Source organism: Amblyraja radiata, chromosome 13, assembly GCF_010909765.2.
Source record: "Amblyraja radiata isolate CabotCenter1 chromosome 13, sAmbRad1.1.pri, whole genome shotgun sequence".
In the NCBI taxonomy this organism is placed as follows: domain Eukaryota; kingdom Metazoa; phylum Chordata; class Chondrichthyes; order Rajiformes; family Rajidae; genus Amblyraja; species Amblyraja radiata.
Window position 1 is genome coordinate 24364723 of NC_045968.1, and position 17494 is coordinate 24382216.

Genomic DNA, 17494 nt, shown 5'->3' on the forward strand with positions numbered 1-17494 from the left:
ACACATATAAAGCATTTATTTTATAAGATGCCAATTTCTGTGGGTTTTCATTTAAATTTGCAGCCTTCATTGTCACAAATAATTTTTAAAAATCCATAGTTCTTAATTAGATTGTAATCTATCTCATTGGAACCTTTATTAAAACAATCGAATAGCAATGTTATATTCAACATTTAATACACATTCCAGTCAGTACATTGTGGACATCTAATCAATAATCAGAGCAGGTCCAAAACCGGTGATATAAAGATTTGATCCATACTAAACCTTTTTCCATTAATGTACCTGTCCAAATTCTTTTAAATGTTATCATACCTACCGCAATCAATTGCTCCGGCAATTTGTTTCCATATTCATACCACCCTTTGTTAAAAGTTACTGCTCAGGTTCCAATTAAATCTTTCCCCGCTCACCTTAAACCTCTACCCTCTAGTTCGTGATTCCCAAATGGATAAAAGACTGAGCATTCACCATATATGTGCCTTTCATGATTTTAAAAGCCTCTACAAGATCACCCTTCAGTCTTCTACACTCCAAGTAATAAAGTCCTAAGCTGCCCAACTTCTCCCAAGAGTGCTGAGTTAACCTACAAGTTTATTAAAAACATAAGAACTAAAGCAATTACATTAAATATTGAGATAATTTGCATGCATTTTTTACATTGACACACAAATAGCTGGATTCTAGTGGGGGTTGAAAATCACATCAAGAGTTTAATTCCTTCCCATCCTTGAGATCTTCAGTTACTGCCATTGGGCCACCATGATCAAAGTCTTCAAAGTCAATGTCATCATCATTAGCACTGAGGACAATGCAGGAGAAAAATACAAAATAAGTTTAATCACGTTAGTATGAGGAATGTAATGGAAATTCATTGGTCGTGTCATAAACAGCAGCATAACTACTGATGATGAACATGATATAATCCATACTAAACACAAAGTGCTGGAGTAACTCAGTGGGACAAGCAGCATATTTGGAGAAAAAGGATGGGTGACATTTTGGGGTCATGATGAATGTGGGGACTTAGAATAAAATGGGCAAAGATTTGCTGCCAAAATGACAGGTAAAGGTCTGATAAACTGTTTGTCAGAAGCTTCTGGTGGGCAAAATATGTGCAGTGCCACATTTTCTGGTATCACATAATCCATTTTGGGCAAATAATTATTAATAAATTTGGGGCTTTAGAGTATAAATTCATGTGGAACAGGGTTTTTAGGTTTATGGATATTATTGTCACATGTACAGAGGTACAGTGAAAGCCTTTGCTCTGCATGCTATCCAAGCAGATTAAATAAATCATATTCCAGGTTCCCCATTGTGTCTGCCGCTAAATCCACAGGAAACCTTGGGCAATACGGTGGGTTTCAACGCCACACAGCGTGCCACGATGCCACGATGCCACACAGCATGCCACGATGCCACGATGCCACGATGCCACGATGCCACGATGCCACGATGCCACGATGCCACGATGCCACGATGCCACGATGCCACTCTGGGATTCTCAATCAGCATGTAGCTTGTTAGTCACCCCGGCAGAAACAGACTCTTGATGCATTAATTAAATCTCAACCTGTTAACGCTACTTAATGTGAACTTCCATTATGAGGTTCTGAGCCCAAGCTGGGTATTCCACTCAGGTATGCTCCCTTTATGTAACTTTTTTTTTAATTTTCCTGGTAACTTTGTGCCTTCACCCACCTTCCAAGCTTGTGCCTCTTGCCTATCTGCTTTTTACTGGCTGACCCTTGACCTGACCGCCATTTTCTAATCCACAATCTTCTACCCCAACTCCCTGTGATGCCCAGGCCCAATAATGGGCCTGTATTTACATGTTTCTTTGTAATGTCTGCACTGGTGCAGTGCAAAGGACAGATAACATCCCAGATAAGGCTTCTTCAGCAGAGTGCAACATGTTTGAACGTAAGGAACTGGGAGAAAGGGTGGACCACTTGGCTCCTTACTTGCTTCACCATTCACGACTGATCTGCCCAGGCTTCATCTCCTCTTCTTTGCCAGTTCTCCATTGCCCTGCACTGATCTTTATATAATTGCGCTAGTTCCTTGTTAAAAACCCACGTCCACCTCCACAGCCATCTGGGATAGAGAATTCCAGAGATTCACCAACCTATGTGAGAAGTTCCTACACAACTCACCTTTCAATGACTGTACCTTGACCTTGAAACCATGTCCCCTCATTAGAAATGTTTTCACTCGTACAAACAGCGACATCAACCCTAACAAGCACTTTGAGCATCATATGTATATGAAGGAACTGCAGATCTTGGTTTAAACCGAAGATGGACACAGAAAGCTGGAGTTACTCAGCGGGACAGGCAACATCTCTGGACAGAAGGAATGGGTGACATTTCGGGTCGAGACCATTCTTCAGACTGATGTCAGGGGAGTGGGAGATACATAAATAAGGAAGGTGAAGGTGTGAAAGCATGGAAAAGGGAATGCTGATCGAGGAAAATGTAGAATAGATCATTATTAGCTGGGAGAAGGTGACAACAAAGCAAACAGAGATAAAATGTAGATGGAAACAGTAGATGGAGGACTGATCAGAGAACTAGGAAGGGGGAGGGATGGAGAGAGAGGGAAAGCAAGGGTTACTTGAAGTTTGAGAAGTCAATGTTCATACTGCTGGAGTGTAAGCTGCCCCGAGCAAAATATGAGGTGTTGTTCATCCAATTTGTGCTGGGCCTCACTGACATTGGAGGAGGCCCAGGACAGAAAGGTCAGTGTGGGAATGGGATGGGGAGTTAAAGTGCTTTTCCTCCAATTTGCGCTGGGCCTCACTCAGGGCCTCACTCTGACAATGGAGGAGGCCCCGTCCAACTCCCACACTGACCTTTCTGTCCTGGGCCTCCTCCGTTGTCAAAGTGAGGTCCAGGGCAAATTGGACTAAACTAAACTAAAGTGCTTTCACAGCTTCTCCAGGGCCATTAGACTCTTTATATAGTGCCATGACCAGCACTGTTTATAGGACTCCAACTGCAATTAATTTTATTCAAGAGGTAATACAAAGCATGGTCCTATCCAAGTCTAACGTAAGTTCTTTGTTCTTCAGTTGTGTCTTTTTAGAAAAGAATGTCATTGTTTTATGTGCATTTTTAATTTTTGAATTCTGTGTCTGGAATAAAATAAACACAGCAAAAGTGTTACATTTCAAGATTGCCCATTAACTAACAATGCAAAGTATAAACATGGGTACTTACATGTTTTCTGAGTTGCAGATGCCAGGAAGCAGAAGGAAAGAAAATATGGAAAGGTGTATGATTCATTATTAAAATTCAATTAAACTATTAAGATATACATGGAAAACCCTAGCTTGGCACCATGTGAAAGTAAAGTCCATCTCTGGGCAGAAGGAATGGGTGACATTTCGGGTCAAGACCCTTCTTCAGACTGACGTCAGGGGAGAGGGAGATACATAGATAAGGAAGGTAAAGGTGTGAAAGCAGGACAAAGGGAATGGTGATCAAGGAAAATGTTGAATAGATCATTGTTACAGATCTGTTAGCTGCCCAACCTCAGAAATGGCATTTAAATCTCCACACCTTTCATCATCTTACACATTCCCACAGAACAAAGTAACATGATAACTAACAATTCCTTGCACAAATAATCAGACCACAATTTTAAAATACAAGTATCCCATCTTATTTGCCCCTTTTTGAATTCTAATGGTCCTAAATCTTTTACGATATGTTTATATAGAATTCTATTATTTTGTCTCACAATAATCATAAAAATTTCAATAGGCTAAACTCCATCTCACTCAACTCCATTGTGGAATCCTAGCTCTCTAAATCATTTCATTTGCACAGAATAACAATGATCTACCTATTTTCCCATTCACTTCCATTGTACAGGACTTCAAAAGCTTCTCATTGCTTGTGTTACAAAAGGTGAAATACAATCAAACCGATTGACTGGAATCTCTTTCTGCATCCATTCTGTTGAATGTGGCCCATAAATGCTGTTCGTCCATTCTATGAGATCATGGCTGATCTTTGACCAACACTGCCTTTTCCCAATGTTCCTGATGCATTTTGTTAACGAAAACCCACCAATCACGGATTTAAAATAACAATTGATTAAGGTTAATCAATTTTTTAGGAGTGCGTTCTAAACTTCTCCCACCTTTTGGAAGTGTTTTCCAACCTCACTTCACTCTTGAAAGACTTGAAAGGTAATGTCTATATTAGGATGGTCTGCTCTTGACTTGGCCCACCGAGTCTGCGCCAAGCGATAGACATATTTTCTCTCTGCTTCCCCAAATTTGCTGCCCTTTTAAGGGCCAGTCCCACTTACTCAATTTTTTCGGCAACTTGCTGGCACCCGTCATAGCCGCAGCAGGTGGCCGAAAATGTTCAAAATGTTGAAAATTCAGCAGCGACCAGAAAAAGGTACGACTCTTTGGGCGACTTCTCACGACCAAACAGATGACATGTCGCGGGGTGATGCTTGTTTGGTCGTGAGTAGTCGCCCAAAGAGTTGCACCTTTTTCTGGTCACTGCTGGATTTTCAAAAATTTGTAAATTTTCAGCTACCTGCTGCGACTATGACTGGTGCCGGACTATATTATTATTTGTTATTTGCACTATATTTGATATTTATTGAACTTTTTCTTTTTTTTCCCTCCATTATGTACAATGTTTGCATATTCACATATTCTGTTGTGCTGCAGCAAGTAAGAATTTCATTGCCCCGTCCAGGACATATGACAATAAAACACTCTTGACTCTTGACAGTCGTAAGGGATCTTGACAGGGTAAATACAGGAATGATGTCTCCCAGTGGGGAATCTTTGGAAATCACTACTTGCATAGGGAAGCTCAGCTGCTGGGTATGTTCAGGGCAGGAATTGATAGACTTTGAATATTCATGTGATCATAGGATATGGGGTGAATACAGGAAAGTGGTGCTGAGGTATCAGCTGTGATGATCACAGTGAATGGTGGAACTGGTGCAAGCAGCCAGTAGTCCTTTTCCTACTTCCATTCCTTGTATTCTTACATCATAACCTAGGACAAGACCAGAATTAAAATAAATTTTAATTGGCTGGAAATTAAATTTCACAATGCTGATTTGTAATAGTTTGCCTCTCTCCAATTCAATTCCACAGACTAAATTATTTTGCAGAAGTTCAATTGCAGCGATTTTCAATGGCCCGAACTCCATCTTCTTTGCACATTTAAATGATTCACTCCTAATGTGGTCTGGACTCCTATCCTTTCTTTACTGAGCATGTTTCCACTAGTGGAAGAGTCTAGGACCAGAAGTCATAGCCGAATTGAAAGACATTCCTTTAGGAAGAAGATGAGGAGGAATTTCTTTAGTCAGAGGGTGGTGACTCTGTGGAATTCTTTGCCACAGAAGGCCATGGAAGCCAAGTCAATGGATATTTTTAAGGCAGAGGTAGAAAGATTCTAAATTAGTATGGTGCCAGGGGTTATGAGGAGAAGGCAGGAGAATTGGATTAGAAAGGAGAGATAGATCAGCCATGATTGAATGGTAGAGTAGACTTGATGGGCCGAATGATGTAATTCTGCTCCTATCACATGAACTTATTATGAAGTACTGTAGTGTATCACTTTGCTCTCGATCCTAACCACTTTTTATTCTCACTTATTAGATAAAACATAAATCTATCAGGACCCCTGTGTCATTCAGTCAGCTGGTCTTTATGTTAATTCAGGATATATTTGGTGCTCACCAGCTGCGACCTCTATTGGGGGATTCATGAGCAAGAAAGGTAACTCCACAGCGGCATCACTGTAAAGGAAAAACAAAGTAAACAGATCACAAATGTCCCAGAAATGTTTGAGAATCTACACCAGGTCAAGAAAAGATCAGATAGAAGTAGGAGCCGGTGTGGGCACCTGGGTCTTCAAGCCACTCCCATGTTCAATCTGATTAGACACAAAACAACTCAGTGGGACAGGCAGCAACTCTGGAGAGAAGGAATGAGTGATGTTCCAGGCCGAGACCCTTCTTCCGACTTTAGACTTCAATGTGATTAACTCCACCTCGCCCTCAATTCTCTGATCTTCAAAAAAATTATCTATCGCCTCCCTTAAACTTTTAACCTAGCTTCTCCAATCTCTGAGGTAGATACTGTGATCTACATCCTGACTTGAAAAAAGCACAAAATGCTGAGAAGAATAAGTGTTAACTTCATAACAAGGAAAATAGGATCAAGGGGAATCATTTTAATTGGTGAAAGTTAAATGTTCAGGAACAGGGTCAGGAGAATAAGCAGCACCAGGGGGTCTGGTTGAATGCGGGCCAGATGCTGGGCGTCAGTGGAATGGCAGAATGTGGCTGGGGAATAGATGCTGGTGTAACAGGGTAATGGGGACATAGGGGAATAGAGGTTGGGGTCCAGGATTCAAGAGCCAGGGGCTGGAGAAATGGGTTAATGACTAGTTGTTGGGAAATGGGGGCTATGGGAATGGGGCTATGAAGGAATGGGAAATGCGGGCTGGGGAATGGGGGAATGGCTGAGTGGGTGTGAGGGGTATAGAAGAATAGCGGCTGGTACAGCTACTGCCTCACAGCAGCAGCGGAGACCCAGGTTTAATCCTGGTTCAGGATTGTTCTACCATCGTGTCATTGTGACCCTGGGAAGATGCTGGTGTTGCTTTACATTGCTGCAATGATGTGCCACTTGTTCTAAATCTCCCCCTGAGGGGACGATTATCTCTGGCGTATACAGTGATAATATTTAACTTTCACTAAACTGCTAATCTTTCTTCATGAGTTGGATAACGCAGGAGACAGCAACATTCTAATCGGCTAAGAAAAACATCACAATTCAGTTTTTTCATCTGAATTGTATATGTATTTATGTAAATCCAATCAAATTCCTTGTTAATGAATTGAACACAGGAACATGACTCTAGTCTATGTGGGTTTGAGGTATTGAGGATTGTTTTTAATGTTACCAGTCACTATAGTAACAGGACTGGCAGATTTTCCAACAATTAAATTGGGATTTAATGGTTTCTATGATAGTCGCTATTCTTATTTTATGCCCAAGCAACAGATGAAAATCAGACTTATGAATGTGACCTTCAAAAAACTGCAGCGTGACCAGACTCATTGTCTACAGTGAAGTAGACAATCTATCTCAAACTTCAATTATTTAATATGTTATTACCTGAACAAAACAACCCCCAGCAATCTGAAAGATAAAATAGGGTCAATATAAATAGTAATAGTGTTTGTGACATTACTGAATGACTGCTGTAAAATAATGTTAGTGCATCTTCCATCAGGTGGTTACACATGTCTCTACCAACACACTACCCTGAGGATGAAGATCAAATTCAAGCTAAGTGTACTCTGATACTGCCTCTCCTTTGTAATGGGACCTTCAGTTAGGAAGAAATCAATGCAAAGCAGAAATAGGAACCAAAGCCGTGCTAGATCTAACTGAGATCACCACTTCTTACTATTTTTCCTGGGCAAACGTGTTTGGCGTTCTTCCCGCAATGCAAACTTGTGTTTGGCATTCTTCCTGCAACCTAAGGGTTGGATCTGTGCTTTCCTGTAACAGCACAGTGCTGGCCATCAGCCAAACCAATGACTTGAAGAGCAAGGCACACTCTCCTGGTTGCACCCTGGGCACTGAATTTGCAGACAGTTTGTCCGATGGTTACCTATTCTACAACTGGGGAGAAATTTTATTCTACTGAAGGTCATCAAAATATAAGAGTCTGCATGGCTCAGTTTCACCCAAGGTAGAGCACTCACCCACCAAGGCACTGGAAGAGAATTTCTTATTAAAGTATTTCCCCGCTTTGGGCTTTGGCTTCAGCTGTTCCAACCTCAGGACCTTCACCACCGAATGGGAAGGCTAGACTTAACACTGTGAAACCAACAACCTCATCCCTTCATCCTCCCCTTATCTGAAAACCTTATGGAACTTAGATCAAGAGAGGAAATCACAACTGGTGTGTAACACTTACCCAGAAACAAGCAACTGCACTTGAACTTTATAGGAGACAAGAATTCCCCAAACCCGATTTATTCCTTCCTTTATGCTGGAAACAGAAAATGACTGTGTTAGCTGATTAGAGGAATGGAGATATTAAAACCAGACATTATTTATGTGGGAAAAGACTATCATAAGTGAAAATATAACATATTGGAAAAACTGAAGTGATTGAAGGAGAGTGGGTTAAAGTTTCAGGTCGATAACCATAATTAGAATGTAACTACAGCAACAGGGAAAGGACAAGGGGAAGGAAAAAGGATCTGATATTACTGATTTTCCAACCAGTTGTCAGAACCTGTGAAGAATAACCGAGTGTTTGTAACAAGAGGCAAAGTTTAAAGGAGATACGCGGGGCAAGTTGTTTTCATAAATAGTGATGAGTACCTGGAACGCTGCCAGATGTGTTGGTGGAGACAGGTATGACAGAAGCTTTTAAACAGGCACATGGATATGCATGGAATGGAGGAATATGGGATAATGTACAGGCAAGTGAGATTGGTTTATCTTGGCATCATGTTTGGCACAGACATTGTCAGGCAAAGGGCCTGTTCTTGTGCTGTACTGTTCTATGAGGTTGTCAAAGAATGAGCCATGGCAGGTCAAAGCATCTACTTCCAGTGAAATAGACATTGTGACAGTTGATGCATGGGCCGTATCTAGTCTACACTTTGAGCTTTGAATTACTGTAAGGCAATGCCAGTATCCCATAAGACATGACAGTAGAAAACACAAATAAATCATCAATTTAAGTAAGTCATAGTTATAGAGTCATACAGCGTGGAAACAGGGCCGTTGGCTCAACCTACCCACACCGACCAACATGTGCCATCTACACTAGTCCCACCTGCCAGCATTTGACCCATTTCATTCTAAACCTATCCTATCCATGTACCTGTCTAAATTTTTCCTTAAACATTGCGATAGTACCTGCCTCAACTACCTCCTCCGGCAGTTTGTTCCATACACCCACCACCCTTTGTGTAAAAAAGTTACTGAATCAGAGAGCCTTAAAAGGTGAGGGTTATCAGAGTTGGCCATCATCACTCTGGGCTTAGCCTGCGTACTAGAATGCTGTAAGATTTCATTTCACAGGCAACTGAAAATACATCTCGCATCACACGCCCCTGGCACAATCACAAGCTCACACTCTTTAAATTAGATTTTCCCCACCACTACTCTTAAACATGAATATCACAGCAATATCTGTAGAAAAAAGATTACGTATGTACAGGAACATTACAGCTGTACAGATCTATTTATACTGAGTACCACTTGTTAGCCTGAATTGCAGAGAGGACCTTGTCCCAAATTACAGATGGTTGTGGATGTAGCCCAGTCCATCACACAAACCAGCCTCCATAATTGACGCGATCTACACTTCATGGTGCCTCGGCAAAGTAGCTCGTTCAATCCCTCTCCCATTGAGCAGAAGATAAAATGCTTGAAAGTACATACAACCAAATTCAGGAACAGCTTCTTCCCCACTGTTAACAGGTTACTGAAAGGTCCTCCCACCATAAGCTAAAGTGTAGCCCCAATCTTCCAGCCCACGTCATTGCAGACCCTGCACTTTCTCTGTAACCAAAACACTATAATACTGTTACAATATATTCTACACTTTGGTAATTTTCTCTTTGCACCACATGTTGTACTTGTGTGTGCTTTGATTGTATTCATGTATGGCACGATTTGACTGAATAGCACACAAACAAAGCTTTTCATACATGTTGGTACAAACAGCACAATAATAAAAAAAATATTAATATCAAATAAACAAACAATAGAAATACCAAGCAAATCTTGGACTTCTACCAGAGATATAAAAGGCAGAATACCTGTATCAAGCATAGACATTTCACAGTAGTGTTTTGGCTGTTATCAACTTGAAAAGCCACACACTTCTAGACACTTTTGGTATCCTCACCGAGTAAAAGGAAAATTTCCATAGGGAGAGTGCTATGAAGACTGAGTAGACTGATTTCTGTGGTGGCAGGTTTGTCTTTGAGGAAATATTGAGTGTGCCAGGTCTTTATTCTCTGGAATTGAGAGGCAATCTCACTGAAGCTCACAAAATTCTTACAAGGCTCATCAAGGTGAATGCCAGGAGGATGTTTGCCTTGGTGGAAGAGTCGGGGATCATGGTCTACAGGGGCAGACCATTCAGGATTGAGATGAGGAGAAATTTCTTCACTCAGAGAATAGAAAATTGTTGTAATTCTCTGCCCTGGAAGGTCGTCGAACATTAATCCTTAATTTTATTCAAAGGTGAAATCCATAGATTTCTGGATATTAATGCATATGGGGGTGGAGTGGGTTTCTGTGGTGGCAGGTGGCAGAACCGAGATCTTCGGCTTCCTCCCACTCTCCAAAGACGTACAGGGTTGTAGGTGAATTGGCCTGGTATAAATGTAAATTATCCCTAGTATGTGTAGGATAGTGTTAATGTGCAGGGAATGTTGGTTGGTGTGGACTTGGTGGGCCGAAGAGTCTGTTTCCGCACTGTATCTCTAAACTAAATTAAAACTAAACACAAGACAATTTTATTTATAAAGAAATTAATCTTTGAAAATATTAAGCCATTGGCCATGAAGTAACCACTTCTCTTGTAAAGCCTGCACAGCTTACATGGTAGTAGAAGCTAAGTTTGTGTCCTTATCTCTCATTTTTCCATCCAACGCCAAGCCATGCTTCCCACGGTTGTTGGCAACTATGGGATAGAGTGAGTAGACCTTCTTCAGAGTAGAACCTGGATTGACTTGTTCACTAAACAAGAATGCACATATCAATACAAGTGAAATGCAAAGAAGAGCAAACCATTATCCAAGGGTGCATATCCCAGCAGACATCGCCTGCAGTCCTGCAACCAACATGCACAGTGCCAACCCATTAAAATAGCAAACAAATAATAAACATTGCAAATGTTTCCTGCAAGCTTTGCATGTCAATACTCCCAGTAACACTTAAACTGCAGAGGCTTCTGTCGCGATTTTTGAAACATCTAAAGCTCATTGCAATTTAATGTGCAAAAAAATACAATTCAGAAAGATATTTGAACCTAAATTTTCCACATACTGGCTATGAAATATGTACAGACCAACTAAAATTTTGCAAAGGATTGGTTAATAAAATGTCAAGGAAATATACCCAGACCAAAAGCCTATGACATGGATGGATATCGAACCACTTCACTCTCCAGCATGTTGAATTTTTCTTTTTTGGAAGTGAAGAGGTTCTGGCCTGGGCCTTGAAAATTCTTTATCAGTTATCAACATTAAAGAAAGGGGATGAAGCCACGACTTTGCATCGGACTGCCTGCTACATCAGGAAGCTGTACTAAAAACTGAACCGACCGGAAAGACGATCACTTACATCACCTCCTGCTCGGCCACTCTGTAGCGGTATGTGTCATGTGAATACAGGAACACGGTCAAAATCTGATCAGCTGGGGACATAGACAATGCAGTTAGTCTTCATCGTGGTCAAAGGCAGACGTGGTTCACTTTATGGATAAACAACGACAGACAAACAATCACAGATTCACATCATTACAAGGTGGTTGTGAACGTTTGCAGCAGAATCTGGATCGATTGGTCAGGTGGGCTGAGGAATGGTTGATGGAATTTAATCCAGAGAGGTGTGAGATGTTGCATTTTTGGACGTCGAACAAGGGCAGGAACTACACAGTGAATGGTAGGCCTCTGGGGAGTGTTGTAGAGCAGAGGGGTTGAGGAGTGCAGGTGCATGGTTCCTTGAAGGTCGAGTCGCAGGTAGATAAAGTGGTCAAAAAGACTTTTGGCACTTTGGCCTTCATCAGTCAGAATATAGAGTATAGACGTTGGGTGGTCATGTTGCAGTTGTATAAGACATTGGGGACAACGCATTTAGAATATTGTGTTCAGTTCTGGACACCATATGTTATAGGAAATATGTTATCAAGCTTGAAAGGGTTCAGAAAAGATTTACGAGGATGTTGCCAGGACTAGAGGGTGTGAGATATAGGGGAGGTTGAGTAGGCTGGGTCTCTATTCCTTGGAGTGCAGGAGGATGAGGGGTGATCTTATAGAGGTGTACAAAATCATGAGAGGAATAGATTGGGTAGAGGTACAGTCTCTTCCCAAGAGAAGGGGAATTGAGGACCAGAGGACATCGGTTCTAGGTGAAGGGGAAAAGATTTAATAGAAATCTGAGGGGTAACATCTTCGCACAAAGGGTGGTGGGTGTATGGAACAAGCTGCCAGATGAGGTAGTTGAGGCTGGGACTATCCCAACATTTAAGAAACAGTTGGACAGGTGCATGGATAGGACAGGTTTGGAGGGATATGGACCAAGTGCATTCAGGTGGGACTGGTGTAGCTGGGACATGTTGGCCAGTGTGGGCAAGTTGGGCCGAAGGGCCTGTTTCCACACTGTATCACTTCTATGACTCTATGACTCCATGACTCTACAAAGTTGTCTTAGGCTACTGAAGTCATAAGTGTAGTTAGTTACTGATGAATATGGAAAGCATTGGTGTTCATTTGTTCTTGTAATTAATTTGTAATATTTCCACAAAGAGGTCCACACATTCTCAACATCACTACTGGATTGAAAGAGTAAAACATTAATGGATGTTCTCAAAGCAATCTTGAATAATTACAACATTCTCACAGATGCCTGGGAATCGCTGACCTATGGCCACGTAACGGGGAGCAGCTTTGGGATGATATTTAAAAGCTGGGGTCCGTCCATCAGGAGCGCACAGAAGCTTCATAGTGGGAAGAGTTCAGTACGTCACAAACTACCCATCTGTCCTACCACAGTGGCTCTCATCTGCCCCATCTGTGGAAGATCCCACAGTTGTTACATTGGCCACCTCAAAACACACAAAACACGAGCATGAACTAGAAAAAGTCATCCTTGATTCCATAGGACTGCCAAAGAAGAAAATGCTTTTTAATGCATTTTTATTTCACCAATATAGCTGCAGCCTTGAACTTCCAAACATAACAATTAGGTGCAGAAAGATACGAGCAAAGTGCTGGAACACCAGGAAAACTTTCATTGACACAGAAACATAGAAAATAGGAGCAGGTGGAGGCCATGCGCCCCTTCGAGCCAGCACAGCTATTCAATATGATCATGGATGATCATCCAAAATCAGTACCCCGTTCCTGTTTTCTCCCCATAACTCTTGATTCCGTTAGCCCTAAGTTATATCTAACTCTCTCTTCAAAGCATCCAGTGAATTGGCCTCCACTGCCTTTTGTGGCAAAACCCACAAATTCACAACTTTCTGATTGATTTTTTTTAAATCTCAGTTCTAAATGGCCTACCCCTTATTCATAAACTGCGACCTCTGGTTCTGGATCCCCCAACATAGGGACCATGTTTCCTGCATCTAGTCTGTCCAATCCCTTAAGAGTCGTATATGTTTCTATAAGATCCTCTCTCATCCCTCTAAATTACGGTGAATACAAGCCCAGTTGATCCATTCTTTCATCATATGTCCGTCCCACCATCGTGGGAATTAACCAGGTGAATCTACGCTGCACTCCCTCAATAGCAATAATGTCCTTCCTCAAATTAGACCAAAATTGCACACAATACTCTAGGTGTGGTCTCACCAGGGCCCTGTACAACTGCAATCCTTGCTCCTATACTCAAATCTACTTGCTATGAAGGCCAACATGCCATTTGCTTTCTTCACTGCCTGCTGAACCTGCATGTAGAACCTGCTGAATCTGCCTTGAGGGAGGAGCTGGCCAAAGTTGACTGGAAAGATACCCTAGCAGGGATGTCAGTGGGTCGACAATTGCAGATATTTCTGGGAATAATACAGAAGGTGCAGGATTAGTTCATTCCAAAGAGGAAGAAAGATCCTAAGGGGAGTAAGGGGCGACCGTGGCTGACAAGGGACGTCAGGGACAGTATAAAAATAAAAGAGAAGATGTACAACGTAGCAAAGATGAGCGGGTAGCAAGAGGATTGGGTAACGTTTAAAGAGCAACAGAAGGTAACTAAAAAGGCAATACTGGGAGAAAAGATGAGGTCTGATGCCATAGCCCCTGCTATTTCTACACTAACTTCCCTCAATGTCCTAGGGAATATCCTGTCCGGACCTGGAGACTTATCCACTTTTATATTTCTCAAAAGTGTCAGTACTTCCTCTTCTATGAGGATCAAAGAAGAGGAAGTACTGACACTTTTGAGAAATATAAAAGTGGATAAGTCTCCAGGTCCGGACAGGATATTCCCTAGGACATTGAGGGAAGTTAGTGTAGAAATAGCAGGGGCTATGGCAGAAATATTTCAAATGTCATTAGAAACGGGAATAGTGCCGGAGGATTGGCGTACTGCGCATGTTGTTCCATTGTTTAAAAAGGGGTCTAAGAGTAAACCTAGCAATTATAGACCTATTAGTTTGACGTCAGCGGTGGGCAAATTAATGGAAAGAATACTTAGAGATAATATATATAAGCATCTGGATAAACAGGGTCTGATTAGGAACAGTCAACATGGATTTGTGCCTGGAAGGTCATGTTTAACTAATCTTCTTGAATTTCTTTGAAGATGTTACTCGGGAAATTGATGAGGGTAAAGCAGTGGATGTTGTGTATATGGACTTCAGTAAGGCCTTTGACAAGGTTCCTCATGGAAGGTTGGTTAAGAAGGTTCAATGGTTGGGTATTAATGGTGGAGTAGCAAGATGGATTCAACAGTGGCTGAATGGGAGATGCCAGAGAGTAATGGTGGATGGTTGTTTGTCAGGTTGGAGGCCAGTGACGAGTGGGGTGCCACAGGGATCTGTGTTGGGTCCACTGTTGTTTGTCATGTACATCAATGATCTGGACGATGGTGTGGTAAATTGGATTAGTAAGTATGCAGATGATACTAAGATAGGTGGGGTTGCGGGTAATGAAGAAGAGTTTCAAAGTCTACAGAGAGATTTATGCCAGTTGGAAGAGTGGGCTGAAAGATGGCAGATGGAGTTTAATGCTGATAAGTGTGAGGTGCTACATCTTGGCAGGACAAATCAAAATAGGACGTACATGGTAAATGGTAGGAAATTGAAGAATGTAGGTGAACAGAGGGATCTGGGAATAACTGTGCACAGTTCCATGAAAGTGGAATCTCATGTAGATAGGGTGGTAAAGAAAGCTTTTGGTGTGCTGGCCTTTATAAATCAGAGCATTGAGTATAGAAGTTGGGATGTAATGTTAAAATTGTACAAGGCATTGGTGAGGCCAATTCTGGAGTATGGTGTACAATTTTGGTCGCCTAATTATAGGAAGGATGTCAACAAAATAGAGAGAGTACAGAGGAGATTTACTAGAATGTTGCCTGGGTTTCAGCAACTAAGTTACAGAGAAAGGTTGAACAAGTTAGGGCTTTATTCTTTGGAGCGCAGAAGGTTAAGGGGGGACTTGATAGAGGTTTTTAAAATGATGAGAGGGATAGACAGAGTTGACGTGGAAAAGCTTTTCCCACTGAGAGTAGGGAAGATTCAAACAAGGGGACATGACTTGAGAATTAAGGGACTGAAGTTTAGGGGTAACATGAGGGGGAACTTCTTTACTCAGAGAGTGGTAGCTGTGTGGAATGAGCTTCCAGTGAAGGTGGTGGAGGCAGGTTCGTTTTTATCATTTAAAAATAAATTGGATAGTTATATGGATGGGAAAGGAATGGAGGGTTATGGTCTGAGCGCAGGTATATGGGACTAGGGGAGATTATGTGTTCGGCACGGACTAGAGGGGTCGAGATGGCCTGTTTCCGTGCTGTAATTGTTATATGTCCGAAGGTAAGTTAGCCATGAATATAAAGAAGGATAGTAAAAGCTTCTTTAGGTTTACAAAAAGGAAAAAAATTGTTAAGTCCAAAGTTGGACCCTTGAAGACTGAAAAAGGTGAATTTATTATGGAGAACAAGGAAATGGCAGATGAGTTGAACAGGTACTTTGGATCCGTCTTCACTAATGAGGACACAAACAATCTTCCTGATATATTAGTGGCCAGAGGATCTGGGGTGATGGAGGAACTGAAGGAAATCCACATTAGGCAGGAAATGGTGTTGGGTAGACTGATGCGACTGAAGGCTGATAAATCCCCAGGGCCTGATGGTCTGCATCCCAGGGTACTTAAAGAAGTGGCTCTAGAAATCGTGGACGCATTGGTGATCATTTTCCAACATTCTATAGATACAGGATCAGTTCCTGTGGATTGGAGGGTAGCTAATGTTATCACACTTTTTAAGAATGGAGGGAGAGAGAAAACAAGGAATTATAGACCAGTTAGCCTGACATCAGTGGTAGGGAAGATGCTGGAGTCATTTATAAAATATGAAATAGTGGCACATTTTGATAGCAGTAACAGGATCGGTCCGAGTCAGCATGGATTTACGACGGAGAAATCACTCTTGACTAATCTTCTGCAATTGTTTGTGGATGTAACTAGGAAAATGGACAAGGGAGAGCCAGTGGATGTAGTGTACCTGGACTTTCAGAAAGCATTTGATAAGGTCCCACATAGGAGATTAGTGGGCAAAACTAGGGCACATGGTATTGGGGGTAGAGTGCTGACATGGATAGAAAATTGGTGTGCAGACAGGAAAGAAAGAGTAGGGATTAACGGGTCCCTTTCAGAATGGCAGGCAGTGACTAGTGGGGTACCGCAAGGCTCGGTGCTGGGACCTCAGCTAATTACAACATACATCAATGATTTAGATGAAGGGATTCAAAGTAACATTAGCAAATTTGCAGATGACACAAAGCTGAGTGGCAGTGTGAAAACTGTGAGGAGGGTGCTATGAGAATGCAGGGTGACTTGGGCAGGTTGGGTGAGTGGACAGATGCATGGCAGATATAGTTAAATGTGAGAACCGGTACCGACCAGAAACGTCACCCAGCCTTTTTCTCCAGAGATGCTCCCTGACCCGCTAAGAAACTCCAGCACCTTTGGTACCAACCAGCAGCCGCAGTTCCTTGTTTCTACATTTTGCCTAAGTCTCCTACCACATAGCAATGCCCTGTGGGACTCAGGGCCACAGAGTTAGTTGGAAGCCAGCCTAGGCCAGTGATCCCATTGTAATGTGTCTTTATCTAATCCCTTTTGGATTCAAATTCCAATACACCGGAAGCATTTTGCATTTTGTTAATTTACAAACAGGGTTTGCTTTGATATAAATCTGGGTTCCAAAGTCTGAATTTGTTACCATACCTGTTACTTTGACCTTCTTCACTGTCTTGTTGGAATGGTTGATCACCTCAACACTCACTTCAATTGGTTCACCATGATAATAAATCTATCAAAAAGTGCATTTCAAATCAGCATTTCCTGTTCCAAATCAGCAATACTTTCCATACTTATACCGATCCTACTCCAACCCATTTTACTCTCTGTTTATTTATTTAGTCTGAAGAAGTGTCCCGATCCAAAACATCACCTATCCATTTTCTCCAGAGATGATGCCTGAGCCGCTGAGTTACTCCAGCATTTTGTGCCCATT

At 41.8% G+C, this 17494-nt stretch overlaps 1 protein-coding gene across 1 annotated transcript in view; it reads right to left on the reverse strand.

Annotated features, from left to right (window-relative positions):
* Nucleotides 1-651: 651 nt before the first annotated feature.
* LOC116980144 (S-arrestin-like) overlaps nucleotides 652-17494 on the reverse strand; it is a 34305-nt gene continuing 17462 nt past the window's right edge. The window contains exons 9-16 of the mRNA XM_033032255.1: nucleotides 17206-17290; nucleotides 11384-11456; nucleotides 10640-10777; nucleotides 7986-8060; nucleotides 7175-7198; nucleotides 5729-5787; nucleotides 3225-3231; nucleotides 652-802 (exon numbers count right to left, since the gene is read on the reverse strand). Coding sequence (XP_032888146.1) covers nucleotides 706-802; nucleotides 3225-3231; nucleotides 5729-5787; nucleotides 7175-7198; nucleotides 7986-8060; nucleotides 10640-10777; nucleotides 11384-11456; nucleotides 17206-17290 — 558 coding nt within the window. The 3' untranslated portion in view covers nucleotides 652-705. The remainder of the gene's footprint in view (nucleotides 803-3224; nucleotides 3232-5728; nucleotides 5788-7174; nucleotides 7199-7985; nucleotides 8061-10639; nucleotides 10778-11383; nucleotides 11457-17205; nucleotides 17291-17494) is intronic.